Source organism: Gobio gobio (assembly GCF_949357685.1).
Source record: "Gobio gobio genome assembly, chromosome: 20".
NCBI classification, from domain to species: domain Eukaryota; kingdom Metazoa; phylum Chordata; class Actinopteri; order Cypriniformes; family Gobionidae; genus Gobio; species Gobio gobio.
Window position 1 is genome coordinate 29294650 of NC_137113.1, and position 24715 is coordinate 29319364.

The 24715-nt window shown below is 39.1% G+C and overlaps 1 protein-coding gene across 2 annotated transcripts in view; it reads right to left on the bottom strand.

The window, feature by feature from the left end:
* Nucleotides 1-24715, bottom strand: part of arhgap23b (Rho GTPase activating protein 23b) — a 331034-nt gene that overhangs the window by 146758 nt on the left and 159561 nt on the right. The window contains exons 4-6 of one of the 2 annotated variants that reach the window (XM_079846080.1): nucleotides 18527-18619; nucleotides 18349-18427; nucleotides 18172-18232 (exon numbers count right to left, since the gene is read on the bottom strand). The exons of the other annotated variant lie outside the window; for it this stretch is intronic. Of the exons in view, the coding sequence (XP_079702206.1) occupies nucleotides 18172-18232; nucleotides 18349-18427; nucleotides 18527-18619 (233 nt within the window). The remainder of the gene's footprint in view (nucleotides 1-18171; nucleotides 18233-18348; nucleotides 18428-18526; nucleotides 18620-24715) is intronic. 2 annotated transcript variants of the gene reach the window in all.

Genomic DNA, 24715 nt, shown 5'->3' on the forward strand with positions numbered 1-24715 from the left:
CTCTCTACTCCGGTTTCCTGGGTCTTTATTTCATGGATCTTATGTTAGCTATCTGCTACGCTAACCTGTTAAAGCAAGAGCAGAATAAAAACTGTTAAAAAACCTATTTTATTTGATGGAACATAAAACTTGAAGAATAATATTATTTGGTATTATGATTTATATTTATTGTAAAAAAATATTTTAGGTTTTGTTATGTAACTTAATAAAAGTTTGATTATTTTATAATCAATTTCAGATCCATTAAATTCAAGCTATATATATAATAAATATATACATATATTAGTATACGTTTTTAAAAGAAGCCATTTTCGTCTTCAGTTTCGGTTTTCGGCCAAGTGCATCCTAAATTTTCGGTGTCGGTTTCAGCCCAGAATTTTCATTTCGGTGCATCACTAATGAAAAGTGAGCAGCATGAGTAAGCTACATTATAAGATGCGCAATATGTCTGGAGACATGGGGTCAGACATGATTTTGACAATTGAGTTTTGTAGAAAGTCTTTCTTTAAAGTGAATTTCGTTTTGTATAAATTGTATTTTAATTTTGATATATATTTCATCAAGTAATTGCTTGTATATTTAATAAATAAGAAGCAAACCAAGATTGTCGGGAATGGATTGACGTGCGGCCTGTTGTTAATATGGGAGGGGTTCCTGTACCTTGTCTGATCGATACTGGGTCCATGGTGTCAACCATTACAGAGAGCTGTTTCCGGCTCTGGTTTGAACCAGGGGACCAGGGATGTTTGCGGTCGTTGGCTGCAGCTCCGAGCAGCTAACGGGCTGGAGATTCCGTATATTGGTTATATGGAAGTGGGTATTGAACTTTGCAGCAATCTAGTTCAGGGTTGCGGTGTGTTGGTGGTCCGAGACCCCCCTGGTGGAAGCTCCTATATCCCTGGTATTCTGGGGATGAACGTGCTCAGTCGCTGCTACCAGGAGCTGTTTGGTCATCATGGGTCTACGATATTTGAACTGCCGTTCGTAATGCAGGATGCTACTCTTATTCAGACCTTTCAAGAATGTCAGTGGGCTATTCGTGCTACAGAACATGGTGGCAATTTAAGGGTAAGAGGAAGGAGTGCTTGTTGGGTCTTAGCTGGTACCATCACATTCGTACCAGCTACTTGTTCTGCCCAGTATAGGGTTAGTACAGTGCTATTTGAGCCTCCAGCAACAGGTCTACCCGCAAGTTTATTGGCCCCTTCATCTCTGGTGCAAGTAACTGGGGGTACCGTGTATGTACCAGTGGTGAATGTTGGGACCATCGATGTAGTGCTTTACCCCACTACTATAATAGGCACATTGCGCAAGGTGTATCTGGTAGATTTACCTGTGGGGTTGACTGAAGTTCCTCCAGTGAGCCTTCAGGCAACATCATGTAGTGTTTCGGCCACAGTGACATCGGAGCAGATTGAGTCAGTTGAGTTGGGGGCATTAACTGAAGAGGAGCAGAAGCAGGTTAGAGCCCTACTTTGGGAGTTTCAAGGTGTATTTTCTACCCATGAAGGAGATTTGCGGTGTACTACCCTCCTGTCACATGAGATCCCTCTCACTGATGACATTCCAGTCCGACAGCGTTATAGACGCATCCCGCCATCAGAATACGAGCTGGCTAAGACTCATATTAGTCAACTGCTGGTCATTAAAGAGAGTTGCAGCCCCTACGCCTCTCTGATCATATTAGTCAAGAAGAAGGATGGCAGCCTCCGTATGTGTGTTGACTACCGTCAACTTAACCCGAAGACCCGTAAGGATGCTTTTCCTCTGCCTCGGATGGAGTAAAACCTTGGACTCCTTAGCAGGTGCTCGATGGTTCTCGACCTTAGATCTTACCAGTGGGTATAATCAAGTTCCAGTTTGAGCCTGATCATCCCAAGACTGCCTTTTGTACGCCCTTTGGGCTCTTTGAATGGACTCGTAGGCCTTTTGGTTTATGTAATGTGCCAAGTACATTCCAGCGGTTGATGGAGCGACTTTTTGGCGACGAAAGGCATCAGTCTGTCTTGTTATACCTAGACGACATTATTGTATTCTCTTCGTCTGTGCAGCAACATCTGCAGCGACTTAGGGATGTGTTGGGTCGTTTGAAAGCTGAGAGACTTAAGGTAAAACTGGAAAAGTGTGCCTTTTTTTGAGAGAAGGTGAGTTACTTGGGGCATGTGATTTCCTCTGGTGGGGTAGCGACAGACCCGAAAAAGATTGAGGCAGTAGTCCAGTGGCCCCGTCCCACAACGGTGTCGGAGCGGCAAACCTTCTTGGGTTTCGTCAGCTATTATAGGCGCTTCGTGGAAGGGTTCGCCAGGTTGGCAGCCCCATTGCACAAGGTAGTCGCTGAATTAACGGGAGGCAAGTCGAGCAAGCGTGGTCAGGAGGTAACTGCGGAATGGTCAGTGCAATGTGAAGAGGCGTTTCAAACTTTGAAACACCCTCACTACAGCGCCAGTGATGGCCTATGCAGATTTTGCCCGGCCTTTTATTCTCGAGGTCGATGCCAGTCATGGTGGCCTGGGAGCAGTACTCTCGCAGGAGTTTGATGGTAAGGTTAGGCCTGTTGCATATGTGAGCCGAAGTCTCCAGCCGGCTGAGCGTAATACTGCCACTTGTAGTTCAATGCGGTTGGAGTTTTTAGTTCTTAAGTGGGCCATGGCCGAAAAATTCAGAGAGTACTTGCTCGGCAGTAGTTGCAGGTTGAGTCCCCAGTTGATGTGTGAACTGAGGAACCACCAGTTGATGGGGACTTAGTTTATGTGGTATCAGAAATTCCTACCCGGACCCAGGAGGGTACTGTGAGTATGTCTCCATTGGGGTCAATGGATGTGACTGTTTCCAGAGCGGACAATTCAGTTGGAATATCATTGACCAAGACTGGTGGTAGTGGTATAAGCTCTTTGCCAGTATCAGAACCTCCTTTGCGGGAGTCACATGGGTAGTCTGAGGTACACTTGTGTCGAACAGGGCAAGTCGGGGCTGGACAACATCCTAATATGCATAATTTACCGTGACCAGTGGGAAGAGGGGTAGAGACTGGTAGACCTCTTGCTTCTGTATCAAACTCCGTTAGGGCTTTATTTAGGCCTTGGTGTTAGAATCTTGTTAGGTGGTACCACTAGAAGTTGGTGTTTCGTCGGGAAGACGATGACAAAAATGGGGGTAGATTGTAGCCAATGGTAATTTTCTTCAAAGGTTGGTTTCGTGATGGGGGCGTGTTTTGGCTCACGTGTTTTATTTGATCTATAAGGGCAGTGGTTGGCGTTTAGGGTGTGTGCGTTTCACGGTCACGAGTGACATTATCAGACTTCCGGCGTGGCGCTGGAGTGTTTGCGTGGTAAGGAGCCGCTGGTTGTGGCTGTATTCTATTGCTGGTGTTGACAGGGGTTTGATAAGCCTGTTTCTTTTAGTGTGGACTGAGGAATCCTGTGGCACTGTTGCAAATGATGATTTGTACTGGATTTTAGTCTCTTGGAGTTTCCTGTGTAACACGGGATGTGCGAACCGGTAAGTTGTTTTAATCATGGGGCCCTGTTTTATTGTGCATTAGCTTGATAGGTCATTCCGAGTTTTGTTATTTTCTACAGTTAACCACGTAGGTGGAGGCAGAGGCACTGAGACGTTGCAGTGGGTTTATCGTGAGGGCTTCGGCGGCTGCACGCTCATATATGGGCATAACGCTTTCCGTGCAGCAGTGTGGTGCAGACGACCTTGTTACGCAGCGCCGTGTATGACCGGCTGTCAGATCGGTTGTTTAACGCCGGTGAATTATTGAGTGCTACAGAATCGCTTGCTTGCTTCATTCTGTTAACCTTGCAAGCGTTTCAGCGGCGGACACTGAGTATCAGCCGAGAGGTAGTTTGGCTGGCCGTAAAATAATCCAATTCAACTAGATCCTGTACATTGCCTCGTTGAAGGTTTTGAACCAACGGGGATGACCTTCCAGCAGTGCTCACGGTGTTCTGGAGTCCTGTGTCTTATCTTGTATTGAAGTTAATTGGTTTATTTGTTTGAACGTTTTGTTTATTTTTCTTTTTGAACAATTTCAGAGTATTGGTTTTATGTGCTGAACTGTTTTATGATCTTTATATTTCGTTTCGGGTGGTCACTTGTTCATTTTATAAAGGTGTTTGTTTGATCTAATGTTAGTTTTACTTTCTTTCCAGGAGTTGGGGTAACCAGCAATTTGCTAAGAGGGAGGGACGAGCCTTTCTTTCTATTTGGTAGCGGTACTTTTCCACATACAGTGTTCGACACTTTGGTGTGTGTGCGTTTTGCGTGTTTCTTTCAGAGAATAAGAAAGCTGGGTCCCCAGCCCAGGAGTGGAGGTATAAGTGTGTAAGAATATCATCTTGATTTGTTTATTATTCATTAATTGATTTGATTCATTATTTCATTCATCATTTGATTTATCATTTGATTTGAGTCATTATTTGATTTGACTCCTCATTTGATTTATGATTTGACTTGATTCATTATTTGGTTTAATTTATTTGAGTTGAATCATTATTTGATCCATTAATTGATTTGACTCATTTCCTTCATTATTTGATCGGATTCAGTATTTGGTTTAATCCATTTGATTTGATTCATTATTTGATTCATCATTTTGATTGATTATTTCATTTGATTCATTGTTTCAGTATTTGATTTATTATTTGATTTATTATTTGATTAATTCTTTGATTCATTCCCGGTATTCGAGCCCCCGGGGTGGCGTAGTCGGTTATTATTGGAGGTGTGGCGTACCCCTACCCTCTAGGGGTGGGGTTACCTGTATGGATAACTCCCCTCACTGATTAAAGTATACCAAATTGTGACGTGGCTCCCTTGGAGGGATTAGCACTCCGCCACATTCGCGTTACATCATAAGAAGAGATCTACGCTAATATTAGTCTCTCTGTTTATCCCGAGGTTTATCGTAGTTAGCCGGATCAGATGAAGGATCTGGCCCTCATCGCAGCCCTGAAGTGTCAGCAGAGACCGTGTCAACTAGACTATCCCCTGCAAAGGCCTCATCAACACAACAAACTTTTTTTCACAACTGTACAGATGAAAAAGTTATCAAAATGATTCCCGTTTACATAGATTCGTGGAAACTACTAAAAATGCTGTATTATGCATACCAGATAAGTAATGTCACCTTGTAAAGAAAGACTATGCGCCCACACACATATGCATTCAAACGTTCATGTCTATAGAATAAACACTTAAACACATCTAAACACGTAATATGCTTGTGCATGCCATCATCGTTTTCACAGATTCATGTTTTTTTAAGTTTACACAGAGATAATAACGGTATCGGTTTCAAAACTCATTTTCAAAAACTTTAACTTTGAAACCAATTTCAAAGTTTGCGTTCTCAGTGCACCAAAATTTTTAAAGTTTTCTGTTTTCAGTTGAAAACAGTGTCATAAGCGCACGGAAATTAATCAATCAAAAACTTGCATAAGCTGGACAATGACTTTCTTCTAGAGCTGCTGTACAGCCAAAACAATCTTTGTTGCATTAATTTCCTATCATCACTGTAAAGCTGCTTTGAAACAATCTGTATTGTAAAAAGCGCTATATAAATAAAGGCAACTTGACTTAACAAAAATAGGAAGATGGTAGTGGAAATTTCTGCATGTGATCTACAGTATGATGAGCAAATTAAAGAACATAGACGCAGCCGGATCATTTCCATAATGACCAAAGCAATCTACCAAGAGCAGCGCAAATTACCATCGTTTCACGAGTTCACACTTACAAGTAAGTCAGATAGAATAAATGGTATACATATTTGGCGTGCTGTCCGAGGAGAGGGCTCCAAACTCGGTATTTGGTCCGAACCCAGATACTGATTGCTGACAGCTGGTTGGAATGACCTAATGATTGGATAGATCATCTCCTCCCGAACTTTGTTAATGAAACATCAATTTAAGACATGTATTTTTGGGCAGTAAATAATGGTGCACACCTTTTTTTAAATCACCTTGCATGATTCATTTAAATACTCTCTTCCCATAAATGTTATGTCTGAAAGGGAAACTCCTACAAATACATACAAGGTCAGCCACAAAAAATAACGGTGTCCATGCCTTTTCAGCGCCAGTGTCTTTAGTAAATCCTGACAGTAGTTTTTTAAAGGTCCCATGGCTTGGCATTTTTCTATTATTTTATAATGTTTCCTGAGGTGTACTTATATTGTTAGTATGATTTTACATCATAAAATGTCATAATTTAGAAATAAAAGGCATTTTTTCTATACTGCTGTTTGCCCTGTGGCTGAATGCCTTGCTTCAAGAGGCGTGTCTGCTGTGAGACTTCAGTAAAAACGCCCACTGTTGTGATTGGCTGACATCTTTGCATTCGAAATGAGCGGAGGGGGCGTGGTTTAACGAGGTCTACGAGGCACGAGCAGGCACGAGCTGCTGCCAGAGAGACGGATGGACCTGAGTTCACTTCACATCAGTTCTGTCAGTCTCAGTTCAGTGAACGGTTGTAGTTACAGCATATACAGCAGGTTATTAGTCTATTTCTAGTCGGAGGGGCTGTCACTCATGTCAGAAAGTTAGTAACTTTAGTAAATTATGGATCAGCGCTGACTGGAGACGCGAACCGTTTAGAACGATTCAGTCCAATTTGGTGAACTGATTCGGTTCACTAAAAAGAACCGGTTCAAAAGAAAGATCGTTCGCGAACCGGACATCACTAATGTACCAGAGACTGAGCTCAGCGATTGCTAACAAAGTTATTTATAGTAACTACTGAGTTATGAGAGCGCTGTCAGCACGAGTTTATTGTGTTTGTATCTGAGAGTTTCTGAATAAACACGAGTCCCAGTCACACCGAGTCCGTCTTCATCATTATTACCATCTTTGTAACACATGCAAAGTACCATTACAGCTGTCAAGATGAACGAGTTACGAGTAAGTGTTGATAATAGCATTATTTTTTAGATATTTTCCTATCATATGAAAACCGTCACTGCCAGCGTTCACTCGCATTGAGTACACAGCGGAAACAAAGACACAACAGCGCAGTAATCGAATGTAACCCAGTTTATTGTGGGGATAGCTGCCTAGCCCGGATATGCTCACGCTTACCCCCCTTCTGCTTAATCTCGCGCCGCGTGTGGTGCCTCCGCTGTGGGCCAGATGCAGTACTGGGGGTCGGGGATGTTGAAGGCCAGGCCAGTGCAGCCCGAGCTTCGGCGTGTGTGAGGTTTATCTCTAAGGATGTAACTCTGCTAATGTTGAGCAGAAACGACTGTATGCACATTTTAGAACAGATAGACGCAACAAGGACGTACAAAAACACTGACTCACAAGATCGAAAACACCGTTCTGTCGGGAGAGAGAAGCCGCAGTGTGTGCACAAATAATAAATAATTAGCTACACATAAGAAATCACTGATCACAGATCAGAAGGAACTGAAAAAAGACTTAGGTTTTCATTTGTACATCCAAACACTGAGAAACTGCCAGCGTTCACTCGTTCACAACCCATGATCTCTCGAGCGTTTGCATGGGCGTACCAGATTCTCTGGGCGGAGGAAAGGGAGGTAACCGCTCCTGCTTGGACGTCAAACCAGGAGACTTCAGGATTGGCTAGTCTGGCCTGTCATTTTCTCAAAGGCAGAGAAAGACAGCCAGAACTCGGGTTTACACCGATCAACATTTCTATCCATTTGGGGACAATATTCAGGCTAGGGGAACTCATATTAATGTTGAAAAACCTCATAAAATGAAAATTTCATGCCATGGGACCTTTAATGGCAAAAGCAAGTTTGCGCTGACTTAAGCTGTTAGTAAATCTGGACCTAAAATGTTCTCAGTTTTTAGCTTATCACAGTGTCAAAATACAATTTATGAGAATAACAGCATATTTTACTGCTAAATCACGTTATAGCATCAGTCGAGTTGAAATAACTTGAGAAATTATATTCTTTTATAGTATTCTTTACAGTGATAAAAGCTATGTCGATTAACATTACATATCCCTACGAAAATAACCAAGATGTCTTGAAGAACTGCTCAATGGTGTGTTAATTCTCATATTGTTTTATTCAGTCAACAGAAGATAAAACTTCCTTATTTATGAGAGATGACCTCAAAACTATATGAATATTCTCTCACAGTTTTTTAGAGAGGCCAATACCATAATGTGTCGCAACTTCAGTCTGCTGATCCTTTGATAATAGATTTAACAACGAATAGAAGGACATTCAACAAATCTGTTTATTTCGACAGATGAAGTACAATAATTGCACATTTTCTAATGAACGATTCTATATTTAAAAAACGACTCTATAATTCGACGTTTTTAGCTTTATGACAGATGGCAGCGTTAAGGTGCAATACCTATTATACTTTGGGATGTCAACCAGGTACTGGCGCTAGATTATTCATCCCAGACTCATTTAAATATTTACCTGTAAAAACAGAAACAAAGCACGCACATCACGTGCAAAAATATGCTTAAATTTGCATGCTCAACAAAGAATTAATAAAAATAGAAAAAAAAGTCTGTAAGCTTTGTAATGTAATAGTGGACACACACACGGGTTGTTTCACACACAGGCTCTTCGTCAGATGTGTTGCTTGAAACGTAACCCATGTGTGAGTCCACTATTAAAACGTTTTGCATATTTTGTTAGGGTTAGGGTTAGGCTATTTTTAAAAATGTACAGTCGTGGCCAAAAGATTTGAGAATGACACAAATATAAATTTTTACAAAGTCTGCTGCCTCAGTTTTTATGATGGCAATTTGCATATACCCCAGGATGTTCTGAAGAGTGATCAAATGAATTGCAATTAATTGTCCCTCTTTGCCATGAAAATTAACTTAATCCCAAAAAACATGTCCACTGCATTTCAGCCCTGCCACAAAAGGACCAGCTGACATGTCAGGGATTCTCTTGTTAACACAGGTGAAAGTGTTGGTGAGGACAAGGCAGGAGATCACTCTGTCAAGCTGGTTGAGTTAGAATAAGAGACTGGAAGCTTTAAAAGTAGGGTGGTGCTTGAAATAATTGTTCTTCGTCTGTTAACCATGGTTACCTGCAAGGAAACAAATGCTATCATCATTGCTTAGCACAAAAAGGGATTCACAGGGAAGGATATTGCGGCTAGTGATATTGCACCTAAATCAACCATTTATCAGATCGTCAAGACCTTCAAGTAGAGAGGTTCAAATGTTGTGAAGAAGGCTTAGGGGCACCCAAGAAAGTCCAGCAAACGGCAGGACCGTTTCCTAAAGTTGATTCAGCTGCGGGATTGGGGCACCACCAGTGCAGAGCTTGTTCAGGAACAGAAGCAGGCAGGTGTGAGTGGCATCTGCAAGCACAGTAAGGCGTGAAGACTTTTGGAGGATGGCCTGGTGTCAAGAAGGGCAGTAAAGAAGCCACTACTCTTCAGGAAAAACATCGGGGACAGACTGATATTCTGCAACGGGTACAAGGATTGGACTGCTGAGAACTGGGGTAAAGTCATTTTCTCTGATGAATCCCCTTTCCAAATGTTTTGGGGAAGAAAACGTGAGTGCTACCATCAGTCCTGTGTTATGCCAACAGTAAAGCATCCTGAGACCATTCATGTTTGGGGTTGCTTCTCCACCAAGGGAGTGGGCTCACTCACAATTTTGTCTAAGAACACAGCCATGAGTAAAGAATGGTACAAAAACATCCTCCAAGAGCAACTTCTCCCAACCATCCAAGAGCAGTTTTATGGCGAACAATGCCTTTTCCAGCATGATGAAGCACCTTGCCATAAGATAAAAGTGATAACTAAGTGGCTCAGGTAACAAAACATTGAAATGTTGGACCCATGGCCAGGAAACTCCCCAGACCTTAATCCCATTGAGAACTTGTGTTCAATCCTCGAAGGCGGGTGGACAAACAAAAACTCACAAATTCTGACAAACTCCAAGCATTGATTATGCAAGAATGGGCTGCAATTGGTCAGGATGTGGCCCAGAAATTGATTGACAGCATGCCAGGGCAAATTGCAGAGGTCTTGAAAAAGAAGGGTCAACACTGCAAATATTGACTCTTTGCATAAACTTAATGTAATTGTCAATAAAAGCCTTTGACACTTATTAAATGCTTGTAATTATACTTCAGTATACCATAATAACATCTGACAAAAAGATCTAAAAACACTGAAGCAATAGACTTTGTGAAAATTAATGTCATTCTCAAAACTTTTGGCGACGGCTGTACTTCTGCAAAATTATCTGAATCTGGCTATGTTTTATTACGTAGCTTTTTGTACGATCACTGCAGTTCAGAATTGAAATGTCCAGTGAGTGGTGCTAAAAGGTTATTGGTCCACCAACATTAAACCCTAAACCTACCCTATAGTGTTAACAAAAGCAAATGTGACATCCCAGAGAGCATTGTGACATTGAGTCAATGTTGAAAATCCATCAGAATCATCATTTTGGTTGAGGTTGAAATTTCAATGCTTAGTAATATTGGATCAATGTTGAAAATTCTATGCTAAAAAAATATTGGACCAATGTTGAAAATTCAATTCTAAATAATATTGGATCAATGTTGATAATTCCATGCTTTTCAGTGTTGAAAAGACAAACATTGAATACATGTTGATTTTTGGTCAGCTTAATTCTCCACTGGTGAGGCTTACTGTCAATCTATATGTCTCATAATTTAACATGTTAAAGCAAATCCAAATTAACTGCGTACATTTCTGTGAAATGTGAGCACATTCATTATCCTCAAAGGATGAATCTCCGCCAACGAGTGTGTAGATTAACAAAGAACTCCTACCATAAATTTAACTCAATGGGATGAACCAGTTGATTATTATTAATCTGAATGTTTTAATTATTGGTTTAAAATCTCCTCCTTCATGGAAAACATCTCCAATCCTTTAGTTTTTTTTCGCTAGCTACAGCACATTCAGTGAGATATACACTCACCTAAAGGATTATTAGGAACACCATACTAATACTGTGTTTGACCCCCTTTCGCCTTCAGAACTGCCTTAATTCTACGTGGCATTGATTCAACAAGGTGCTGAAAGCATTCTTTAGAAATGTTGGCCCATATTGATAGGATAGCATCTTGCAGTTGATGGAGATTTGTGGGATGCACATCCAGGGCACGAAGCTCCCGTTCCACCACATCCCAAAGATTCTCTATTGGGTTGAGATCTGGTGACTGTGGGGGCCATTTTAGTACAGTGAACTCATTGTCATGTTCAAGAAACCAATTTGAAATGATTTGAGCTTTGTTACATGGTGCATTATCCTGCTGGAAGTAGCCATCAGAGGATGGGTACATGGTGGTCATAAAGGGATGGACATGGTCAGAAACAATGCTCAGGTAGGCCATGGCATTTAAACGATGCCCAATTGGCACTAAGGGGCCTAAAGTGTGCCAAGAAAACATCCCCCACACCATTACACCACCACCACCAGCCTGCACAGTGGTAACAAGGCATGATGGATCCATGTTCTCATTCTGTTTACGCCAAATTCTGACTCTACCATCTGAATGTCTCAACAGAAATCGAGACTCATGAGACCAGGCAACATTTTTCCAGTCTTCAACTGTCCAATTTTGGTGAGCTTGTGCAAATTGTAGCCTCTTTTTCCTATTTGTAGTGGAGATGAGTGGTACCCGGTGGGGTCTTCTGCTGTTGTAGCCCATCCGCCTCAAGGTTTGTGCGTGTTGTGGCTTCACAAATGCTTTGCTGCATACCTCGGTTGTAACGAGTGGTTATTTCAGTCAAAGTTGCTCTTCTATCAGCTTGAATCAGTCGGCCCATTCTCCTCTGACCTCTAGCATCAACAAGGCATTTTCACCCACAGGACTGCCGCATACTGGATGTTTTTCCCTATTCACACCATTCTTTGTAAACCCTTTGTAGAAATGGTTGTGCGTGAAAATCCCAGTAGCTGAGCAGATTGTGAAATACTCAGACCGGCCCGTCTGGCACCAGCCACCATGCCATGCTCAAAATTGCTTAAATCACCTTTCTTTCCCATTCTGACATTCAGTTTGGAGTTCAGGAGATTGTCTTGACCAGGACCACACCCCTAAATGCATTGAAGCAACTGCCATGTGATTGGTTGATTAGATAATTGCATTAATGAGAAATTGAACAGGTGTTCCTAATAATCCTTTAGGTGAGTGTATAATGACTGTCACAGAGTCCTTAATTCTTGTGGTCATCCAGTTATATAAATCATACCCTATCTGTTTTAAATTTAAAAAAAATGTAGGCTATTATTATTATTATTACTTTAAAAATCATGTATAATTTACATACATTTAATTATTTATTAGAATACAGGGTTAATAAAGAATTTAGAATATTCTTTCCCCTAATTATTATCAAATGTGCCACAATCCAATCCAATCGGTGGCGGTAATGCACCTTCAAGCTGGTTGCCAACGACCAATCAGATCAAAGCGCTGCTTAACAGACTTCAAGCACGAAAAAGACAGGGACAGGACAGCAACAGTGTTTAGAGGTAAGTACAAAAAGATTAATACAATTCATCTCAATTTTCATTTCGTGATTTTATTTATCTTTATTTCTTACAACTTGCGTCAATAGAGTCTTGTGAACGCCCTCTGTGCATAACCAACGGTCAGGATATTCTTTAAATAAGTTAATACATTGAATTTCAGTTTTTCACCAAACCCGATCATATTTTTATTCATCTTTATTTCTTAAACTGGGGATACACTGTGCGATTTTCGTCTGATTTCGAGCCGAATTCGAGCCAAATTCTGACTTGTGCGACTATTTTTTGGATTGGGACGATTTTCAGCTTTGTCGTGCGCCTTATGTTGTGAAGTATTCTGTAGTGTACAGGGAGAAAAGAGAGGCGATCGGATGGTTGGATGAATTTCTGGCATGTCAGTAATTCTGGTTGCCCCTCGTGAGCTAATCGCACAGCTGAAGCAGAGCTACGAACTGATTCCCCCCCATTTCCCCTCTCCGCACCTGCGCGAAAGCAGAAGTTGAACAATTTAATCTTAAATGGAGCAAGAAAGAAAACGAAAAGAGTGAGATCTTTAAATTCTGTAGGCAGCTATATCAAACTGCAGAAATTTAGCAAACTGTTGCGTATCCAGTTCGTATTGTAAAATGGATAATCTTTTCCAAACCACCGTGTAGCCTATCCAGCTCCTCTTTTATTAATTTAGCTACTTGATCTTTAATTAACCTGTTTCACTTTCACACTTTATTTATTTACTATTAGATACAATATTAATATTAAATCAAACACTGGATATTTTCACATTCATTCCTCCTGTGTGTCTGCTTTAAAGTGCTTTAAAGGAAAAAGTCTATACTAAAATTCATTAAATAGTCTTAAATGTAAATTCAGTGTGTTTTAACTGTAATGTAAAGATTTTAATCAAAATTCAAGTTTCATTTAATTTTTTAGTACATTTGTAATGCATATAATTAATCACATTTCCAAATATTTACTAACATCTTAAGTGAATGCTGATAAAAAGGATGCATCAGAGTTTATCCTTGCTGGGACAGAGCAAAAATGGCTCCGATACACCCCTGAAAGGCTTGGGGGCATTGCTCGTGGTGGAAACCCCTAAGTTTCCCCTAAGAGTATTCAGAGTATTTCATTCTTTCTTCTATCTTCTTTCTTTCAGTAGTACTGTCCTATTTCTGTCTTTATTGGCGAGTTTCCAGTTGTATTTACTTCCATTTTGCAGATGCAGGTTGTCATGTTTTTCCAGGCTCTTTTCCTGGCAACTATGTTATAAATTCAGATGTAATTGTTTTAAGTCAATGTGAGATTTCCTCTTGAAACTGTGGGGGCATAAATAAATACATTTGCATGTAAACTGAAGGATGTTGTTTACTTTGAGTGGTGCAAAATCATATCAATTGCAGCCATACATGGTCTCTGATTGAAAGGAATAAATTAAAGAGACAATTAACTTGCATAGAATCCTGCTGTACATAAAGCAAGATTGATTTGATAGTGTTTCTATGTTGATTCAATGTTAAATAAGTGATTTAATTTAAGTTGAAAAAAATATTGATTTTAGGGCCATGATCTATTTTTCATCGTTGAAATAACATTATTTTAGGGTGCAAACCTGATGAAAAATCAATGTTAAATTTCAACATTGATTCAATTATATTTTAGTTAAACCATTAATATTGATTCAACGTTGTTTCAGTGTTGGTCTGCTATCTGGAATAAAAATGCAATTGCTAAAGCAACCATTCATTCTAATTGTCTTTGAGCTCGTTTGTTGTAACTCGTTTTTCACAGGATTCGTACCCAATCTCTCCGTATCAGAAGTACAGTTCCTTTCCAGCCGAGCTACCGAGCCGAGATATATCCAGCTGCAGCCCCGCAGCACACCAGTTTCAGATCACCAGTTTCAGAACCTCATCCACAGAACCGGAAGTGAGCGGCACTACCCATACACGTTGTTTTCATATGGATTTTAAAGTTACTTTTCTATTAATATCCTTGATCAAGAGAAACATGCATTTAAGCCAGTGAGATGTGAATAGAAGCATGAAGGAGAATATGAGTTGTGTGTGATATTTCTGTCATGATACATGTGGTGGTGAATGAATATTGAATCTGTTCACGTCTTTCACGTTTTATCATTAAAGCTTTTTTTGCATTTGTCAAAAGATATTATTTTTCTTAATATTAAATAATTATTAATTAATAAAACATATTAATTTTGTTTTCAGGGATGAAAAGACTTTCATCTTTTCACGTCTTTCACATTTTATCATTAAAGCTTTTTTGCATTAGTCAAAAGATATTATTTGTCTTAATATTAAAGAATTATTCATTAATAAAACATATTCATTTCATTTTCAGGGATGAAAACACTCTCTTTTCAAGTATTTCTGCAGAAATGTCATGATCATAAGTTTAAGCATAAGTTTAAGATTTAAGTTTTTGTGTTTTAAGATAACTTTTTTTGCATGTTTTTATTTTTTATTATTTATTATGTGCCGTTTAAATTAGTTTTAAACCTATTATTTTAGAAATATTTTATATATGTCCTATTTGGTTTCTTTCAGTTTCACTTTAAGGCCTTGTATTAAATGGTTATTTTTATTTGACATTTGAAAAATAAAAATGTCTCATTCTCTGTCTATTATTTTCAATCGAAATAATACGATTGAATATAGAGTCAAATGGGAAACACTTTATAACATGTTAAAAATATATTAGGCCTCATATATTTTTAAAATAATAAAAAAGTTGTAGTATTGTTAAAGTAACAATAAGCTACAGTGTTTGTGCCCATTAACATTAAATCTCATAGGCTATTTTCTGTCAGTATTATTTGTAACAACATGAATGTGAACAAAATAATACTAATATATCTATAGTCAAATGGGAAAAACTTTACAACATGTTATACATTTATTAATATTTTTTAAATAAAAACTGTGTATAGTTTTAGCCTGTTTCCATGAAGTATAAACTACTGTCTTTGTATTCATTGATTTAGGCATGATCAATAGGCTATATGTTTTAAAATGTGAATCATTGTACATTATGACATGCATATTATATGAACAGAAAAGTGACTTTATTTAAAAGTATTGTTGTTAAACATTGTAGACATTGATCCGATCCAAATCCATGTGAAAACAGTTTATATTTAACAAATAAAATTACATATCTGACTGTTCAAGCCCCGCCCTTCACTTCCAGTTCGGTGGATGGGGTTCTGAAACTGGTGTTCTGAAACTGGTGTGCTGCGGGGCTGCAGCTGGATACTATTGACCGAGCCAGAAAAGCCAAACATATGGAGCTGGTTATGTGATGCAAAATCCAAAATGTATTAATTTACAAATCATGCACAATGGTAAAAAGTCTTTTGAGGTCATCATATAATGTTTTGCAAGGAGCCACGTGAAAATTTGTCTGAAAAGGATTAAATGTGCTTGCAGAAATGTCGCCACAGGTAAGTTTTTTTTACAATAAGTGTTGATTATTTACTTGTCATATCATATGTGTACTATTTGTACAGTTGTTTAAATATTCATATTTGAATTCATCACATAAAAAAATACATATATAGAACATTTTATCTCTGAGGCAGACGACTTCTAAAAAAAATTGTAGACCAGTGTAATTTAATGGATATATGTGGGTGTTAGGAAAAGAAAGGGTATAGAAACATAGGAAGCAGGGCCGTGCACAGACATTTTGAGGGGCAGTGGCCCAAAAAAAAAAAAAGGGGCACTGGGGTGGGGTGGCATTGAGGGTGAGGATTGGGTGCTTGTCCATACAAATTATCCATCTTACTCTCACCATTACAGCCTGTAACTGTCTGATTTGGCTGATGCTCAGTGGGCTCTCCCTCACTCTCTGAGCCCTAATTTTTTCTCCTGGCCATAGACGACACAATCTCATCTCAGCACTTTTGATGAATGAATATACAATTTTTTTATTTTGTCATTTCATCTTAATATCAACATTTGTGTGTTTAGTCAGTCAAAACAGTTTCACTATCACTATCGAAAATATTGATGGATTTTTGGACACAAAATCCATTTAATATTTGGTTTCATTTATTCATGATTTAGATGTACATTTCAGGCATCTTCACTTTCATTAAAACCTATAGGCTTGGTTAATTGAGTGAATTCTATTATGACCACTGTGTGATGGTCCAGCCCAGATGCCTCCGAGCCCAGAGAAGTCGACGGCGCTTCTGGACACTGTTAACATAGGGCTTCCTTTTGGCACAGTACAGTTTTAACTGGCATTTGTGGCTGTAACTACGTATTGTGGTACTTGACAAAGGTTTGCCAAAGTAGTCCTGAGCCCATGTGGTGATATCGCTTATAGATGAATGACGATTCTTGATTCAGTGCCGCCTGAGGGATCGGAGATCATGGTTGTTCAGCTTAGGCTTGCGCCCTTGTCCTTTACGCACTGAAATTCCTCCAGATTCCTTGAATCTTTTAATTATGTTATGCACTGTTGAATGTGAAATATCCAAATCTCTTCCTATCTTTCTTTGAGGAACATTGTTTTTAAACATTTCAATAATTTTCTCAAGTATTTGTTGGCAAACTGGCGATCCTCGGCCCATCTTTGCTTCTAAAGGATTAGACCTTTCTTGGATGCTGCTTTTGTACCAAATCATAATTACAATCACCTGTTGACATCACCTGTTTCAAATCACATCATTATTTAACCATTTTACCTCATTACTAGCCCTAAATTGATCCTGTCCCAACTTTTTTTGAAATGTGTTGCAGGTCTGAATGACAGGAAAGGATGCATATTTACAAATGACATGAAGTTGACCAGACAAAACATGAAATATTTTGTGTTCATATTGTCTGCAATGAAATACAAGTCAAAGTAAATTTAGAAATCACTTCTTTTTTTTTTTTTTGCGTTTTCCATTCTGTCCCAACTTTTTCTGATTTGGGGTTGTACATAAGTCATTAAAAATGACCTTTCAGATGATTATCTTTTAATGAGATTAAGATTTTTCTGTTGTCAGTTATTCAATTATTCTACTAAATAGTCAAAATAAAATTTTAAGTAGAATATTTTATTTAGTATTTTACATTAATGACACTTTAAAAGATATATAAATAGTAATACGAATTATATCAAAAGTAATTTATACATTCTGTAACTATATTCTGGTTATTATATGAATTAGTCCTATATATATTCTAAAAAGTGTACCATCAACAGCAAAGTTGGTGTTATTTATATTAGATCAGATCTGGTACAAAAATTTGATTAGACAAGAGTTCTAATTCTATTCCAAGAACGTGTATTTTGTACAAGTTGTTAGCACTATTAGAAGATCAGGAGCAAAATAATACAGACAGAAATACAAAAAGAAACGACCAAATTATTAATTCCGCAGATTGTAATGTATACTGTTAATGCGACAACATTCTGGAACTGTCGTCTCCGCTTTCCAGATTTCCACGCACAGACTCTGAGTGACGCTGGGGAGCGAGCGGGAAAACACGGGAGCGGATTCGCGGAATCGGTGGATCTTTAGTGGAGGGAAAACAGAACACTTTTAGCGGGATGGGTAGCGACCATAGACTGCGAGAGGGGCACCTCAGCTGATGAGGGCAGAGGAGCAGTGGCTCTAGCCACCAGGCCACCCCCCTGTGCATGGCCCTGATAGGAAGAAAGAAGAAAGGTCATACTCACACTTACCAATTGTAGCACATCCTCATCTTTAGGCATGATGGACAACTCCAGCACATTGTCACTAAATATAAATGAATGCAGTTATAAAGTACATATTCACTGTAGATATGAATCCACTTGTAAATATAAAGTACAAGTATAGGCTCATTACTTAATATCTATTTAAAGTAGTCTCACCTATTTTGAATCAGCGCTATGACCTGAGAATAAGTTTTCCCCAGAACACTTTCTCCATTCACCTTCAGCAGCCTGTCTCCTAAACACAAACACACACATTTATCATATTGGTTGCTGTTAAAGTGAACAGAAAAAAGGCATTACAGCTTTCACATATGGGCATATCATGCTCCCCTACCTGTGCATAGGCCTGCCTGATGGGCTGGGCCTTTCTCTTTCACATTCTTCACAAAGATGGTGTCCATTGGCTCCAGACAAGACCTTTGACCTCCTGAGCAAGATCATATAACCACTATAAATACAATCTCAACTGAAATTATATATATCAACTGGCAGTATCAAGATGCATGTTGACTAAATTCAAGCATTAAAGAGAAAACTGTCTTCACTTTCATCTTTTTATACATTCATTTCCCACATATAATTGAATGCCGAAAGGAAAAAAAAACGTTTTGCATTGTTCAGTTAGATATTTGAGGTCTCTTACCCCCGTTGTTGTCCACAAAACTTTAGTACCGACACTTAGAAATAAAAGACAGGGAAAGCAATAAAGGGCATTGCTAACAACACATCCAGCTAGCCACCTACGTTTCTCATAACCAGCGCGTGAAGCTCCGAGTGCAGCTTCATCCTCTGTCACTGGCCAGCTGCTGGATTTGTAAATCGCATTGGTCCGGTTCGGGATCCTTTATCATTTTTTTTTCTTCCAGCATTTAGTGGCCAAGAGCGTAAAGTTGAATGACAGGTGATGAGAACCAATCACATTGGAGAAAATAACACGCATCCAATTCTGATTCGCCAGGGACGCAGCGACCTGCGTCCGGAGGAGGATCTTTAAAAACCAATTAGAGACCAGCTTCAGGTCACATGCTGCCCGTCTATTTTTGGACTCAGATAGACATCCATTTTTTTGTACCCTATGAAAGAATAGGAGGTTGGGCCCCCCCTAACACACCCATTCTGCACCAAACATACAAGCCAAGCTAGCTATCCAAAATCTAATACTGATTACTCGAGCTTTCTCATTGCTCAGCGCTGCTCACTCATCCCAGAATGCACTTTGTGACATGTTGGTTCAAAAATATGTGAAATAAGTAGGGCTGTCCCCGACTAAAGTTTTTTATGTAATGGTAGTAGTTCATTTAAGCCATTCGTTGACTAAGCACTTTTATTCATTTAATTACATAAATATGAGATAATTCTAAACCCGAGCGTACGTAATATATGAATATATTACCGCAATGAGTAGGCTACCGATATAATAGGCTATTATTATCCCCACTCAAGCGCACGCATTAAGCTTGCCACAAAGAACCGGCAAAAGTATTGATTATGAATGTGTCAAAAATAGCAAGGAGACAATTAATTGTTTCTTAATAAACTCTAGAGTTTTCTGTGTCATGTTGGCTGTGCTGACTCGCCATCTCCGCAGTAGTGGACGTGCCAAGAGAGAAATACACATTTTATTACATATTCAGAGAGTAGTTTATTTATTTTCGTTTTGAATTGTTCGTTTAAAAGTAGACATTTCAGGTGACATATTTCTTATGACTGTGAGACGCTCCAGTTCACATGCAATGCTATTAAATGTCCCTGACGCCCCATGTCACGATTATATCGACTGCTATATTTCCTAATTGTTTATTAAATCCAGCCAATTAGTTTATGAAACATTGATTAAAATTAAGATAAAATTTATACAAAACGAAATTAATTTTAAAGAAATACTTTAATGTCCCCAGACATATGTGTCACAGGTTGACTCAGTATTTTGTTTGTTTTTGAGCAGAGACATTTGGGCCTTACTGTGTGTAGTGTCATGTGTGATGGTGTTTACTGTGTGCATTAATATATTGGCACTCTGAATTGTAGTGGTTATTTACTGTGCATTTGCATCAAATTTGTAGTGGGTTTTTGTAACTACTTAATCTGCCCTGTTTGACTCTTTATAGACACCCATTCATGGACAAACCTGGCAACCCGCTTCCTGTTGTATTGCTATGCCCATATTTGGACTGTGCTTCCTCCCTGCTAATGTGACTTAATTAATTCATTAGAACTTGTCACCATGCTCCACCTTTCTGCCCATATTTGGACGACACTTCCTGTGATTTGAGTAACTTTATTATTGCCTCTGCATTGCCGCTGATAATGGCAATTAGTGACTAATTCTTTAACAGCTGGCCATGCCTAGTTTGAAGGAGATAAAAACTGGCTCTTTGGAACAGAGAGGGGTCTTGCTTGGTGGCTGCTGGTCTGCTGCCATTTTGTGTTCCATGCACTTCCCTGCCCTGCACACGAAGCCCAAGTTCCCAGGTATCTCTTTTTGACCACTGGTGTACCGCAGCTGGATTTTCTCAACGCTCTCTAATGTTGACTAAAGGGCCGTAATTATATTTTATTACCACACATCGTGAATGTGTCCCTTTTCTGTGGTGTTGGTGTTCATTGTGGTCGTTTGCTTTTAGCCTCTGCAATACCTATCGTATGGTTCCAGTGGCTGACATTGTCCTGAAGACTGTGGCTATCCTCGAACCTCTCTCAACGCTCTCTAATCCTCGAACCTCCCTCAACGCTCTCTAATCCTCGAACCTCCCTCAACGCTCTCTAATGCTGCCTGAAGGGCCGTAATTATATTTTATCGTACTACAGTGTAAGTGTGACCTGCTATCTGTGATGTTGGTGGTCATTCTTGGTGCTCTCTTCTAGCCTCTGGATTATCCATCTTGGGCCCAGTGTTGCTGTGCGGACTGCCTTGGTTACACCGGAATTCCGCTCAGCGTTTGCTGTTTGCTGCCGAGAGTACAGTAACTTTCTCCTGTGTGTCGGACGATTGACGTGACCTTCTGGACATGTCCGCTTGACCTTTTGGAGGGAGGACAGCTGGAGCGAACTGACGTGAAGCCACCGAACCTTAACCTTTTTCCAAACGGCTTCAGAGACATCATTTTAGTGAACTCTTTCCCCTACGTAACACTATCTCTTAGTGCTTGCTGTCCCAATAAATACTATTTGTTGTATCCACACATTGACTGTCTGTTTTGTTTCTGTGGCTGGGACCTGATTTATTTTATGTAACGCTGGTCACTAGGTGACATATGCACATCTGATTATGTGCCAATTGCTCATGCTGCTAACTTTTCATAATCAACATATGAAATTAAAATAATAATATTTAAACATAGCCTAACTATGAAACTAAATAGGCTGCGTTTTCTTTAACCCATGGCCGACGAAGGCGTCGGCGCTTCTGATGGATTTTTTACTTTATGAACAACTCACAATACTCCGCCATTTTTAGGCATACAGATAGGCTAAGTGCAAGACATAATTATAAACTACTGTCTACTTTTATTTGTCTACACTCATAATGACAAACAAAGGCTGTAGATTCTGGGAACAGATTATTAAGATTATTTTGCACTCCAAACGCTATCTTCATTTCAAAAAAATATTTTGTTTATTAAACGCAACGTTTTTCATTTCAAAAGCATTTCTAAATTCAGTTTATATTTCCAACAAACGAAATTCCATGCCGAAATAACAAAGTGGTAAAAAAAAAACATTGAATTACTACCATCAAATTCAAACATTAATCCATCAATGCTTGGATAACACACACTCCTTCCATTAATAATAATGGCGCGCGGTGGCTGGGATATAAACCTAACAACATACATGGCATAATTTTTGGAATGACTTATCACGAGAGGAAAAAAGTAGTTTTAGTCGCATAACATCAGTTAATGGAAACGCCGTCATTTCGTAATATTTTTAATTGACTTTTAGAAAATATCGCAAAAGTGTTGTGCAAATCTGTAATGGAAACGCGGCCACTGATGCTAAGGCAGGACCAAACCATTTCATGCAGATACAGAGGGGTGGTCGGTCAGTAAGGATGTTTACTTTTTGGTCAATGGGGATATTTAACTTTTACTGCCAAAATAAGTAAAGTCAAAGACATCATTCATTTTATTATTATTTGAAATATACTCAATGATGATGGTTTATATAATAAACATTTTTAATTCGTTTTTACCTATTTGTTGGGGTCCCTGTCAGTCCTAACTTGGAATTGTCCTAACTTTTCCCCCCTATATGGCGCCCCTGGGCGTCCCTCACACATGAAACCGCATGAAACATATTGAAGAACATAAAATAGTTAACCCATCAAAGCCAGTTTTTATTCAGTGCTGAGGCTCTTACTAACAGCCAGCACATCGTATGAGTAAACTATTTTATTTTTATTTCACTTTTATATCATTTTTGTATACATGTATATTTCTGGAATTTTGATGGGGGCCCTCTATTTACCAGCCGCCACTGGTGGGTACAATGATGCATTCATTTTTTTTCTCTCTTTCGCGCAGGTCATGTTTTGAAAGACGATGTCCTGTAGCTTACTAATGTAAATAAATAAAAATGTATACAAAAATCATGTGATGATGTCCGACTCGTTTTATGAAGAAGAAAGCCGTAAGTTTTCAAAAAGCATTAGACATATCATATGACCCACTAATCTGCTTCATAAGTACCATGTTGACAATATGACATGGGCATGACGTGGTTTAATGTACATAAACAATGATTACCAAATTTCTCTCTCATGTTGCTCCTCATAACCACTGAAAACGGAAAAAAAAAAATCGAACCCAAGATCGGGCCTCGCTCTACATTATCCCGCTTATTACATGGCTACCCCCCAAATAAATAAATAATTTGACACAAAATATTGATTTAAAAAAGAGTTTATTGATTTAAACATGATTGTATTGCTTCCGCTAAAGAAAATAGTCAGTTCCGTCTCTACGGTTAGAATCCTGCCGCGTCCATAGCAACGCTCTGTTTTTCATGGCAACAGTGTGTTATAGACGGTTTCATCGGACGAACGTGCGTTGCCACGGTTACGCGCCTGGCCCGACGTTAACTTCCGGTCTGTTTGTTTGTTTATCGGTCTGGCAAGGGGATAGTATGGCGCACTACTCAGTAGAAACACATTTTTGACGTACTATTCTTGGATAATATGATATAAATATTAACGATCAAGCAGAGAGAATATGACACCAGCGCAAAAACAGTGTGTGCGACTCACCAAAAAGCCTTAAATGCTTTATAAATATCCAGTCATACGAGAGCAGCGTCTAATATAATTTAGACTGTGTAACCATGGGCGTAGGAACCATTGTATGTGGGTGGGACAAGACCCACCCATTTTTTAAGAGCAATGAAATTGGACCCACTCACTTTTAGCGTCTCTAATTCAGCGCATATGTCTGTTCACTTTTCAGAGCGCCGTCAGTCGAATCCATTCCACTTGAGGAAATGAATTGAAATTAAAATCCATTCCGCGTCTTAGCTACAGCATTGACTTCCACGCTGCTGCTTCTTCAAATCCATTCTACTTTGCTCATTCAAAATCCATATAAATAAAACTCCATTACGTGTTTTCACTACTCGCGCCTACTCGCACCCGCGGCGCGACCATAGACTGTAAAAAAAAAAAAAAAAACCGCGACACTGCAAGGTAAACAAAACATCTTGCAAATCTGCTGCTCATGTGGGTCTGGCTGTGTGCTCACATACCGTCACTGTTGCACTAAACAGACTGGTGTTTAAGTGAATGTTCATCATTTGTTTGCCTGTCGCTTTTAAAGGCATCGTGTAGTCTTGCAGCACTAAATTACAGTTACAGATACTATTAAATTACACTGTTGTTATAACGCTAACAGTTATTATCTGACGTGTTTGCTAGCTAGCTGACTAAGTACATTAATCAATCAATGTGTAAGTAACGTTAGCTCTTTGAATCCTGGGGTCCGTTCTTCAAAAAGTTACGTTGATGATTTGGCATGATCCGAGTCGCTGTCATAGCAACAGTTCCGTAAACTCAAACCTGCTCGGGAGCAGATTTATTTAATGTAAACATGATTAGATTGCATCTTTTTAAATCGAGGTGATCCCTAAAGTCTGTCCCAGCCACTGCTACTTTCTTACAAGAGTAGCCTACACTCATGTGAACCAGGGACAAAAATAATGGAAAAAATACAAATAAATGTGCAAATAATATTAATATAATACTATTATAATGTTATGTGGTAACATAATATAGACACACAGCCAGTTTAACTAATACAGCCAGTAAATACCTAATAATGTTACTGTAGTACACACATGCTGTACAGTTAATCTGAGCTACGCATTAATTGGAGTAGTGACAGATACAGTATTATGGGAGTGGCTTGATACAGTGCAGGAGGTGCAGATAACTTGATCTTGACCCTTAAGAAAAAAATGCTGTCACATAACAAATATGCTTCAAATGTAAAATTAAATGAATTGCTAATTACAACATTACACAAAAACTTAA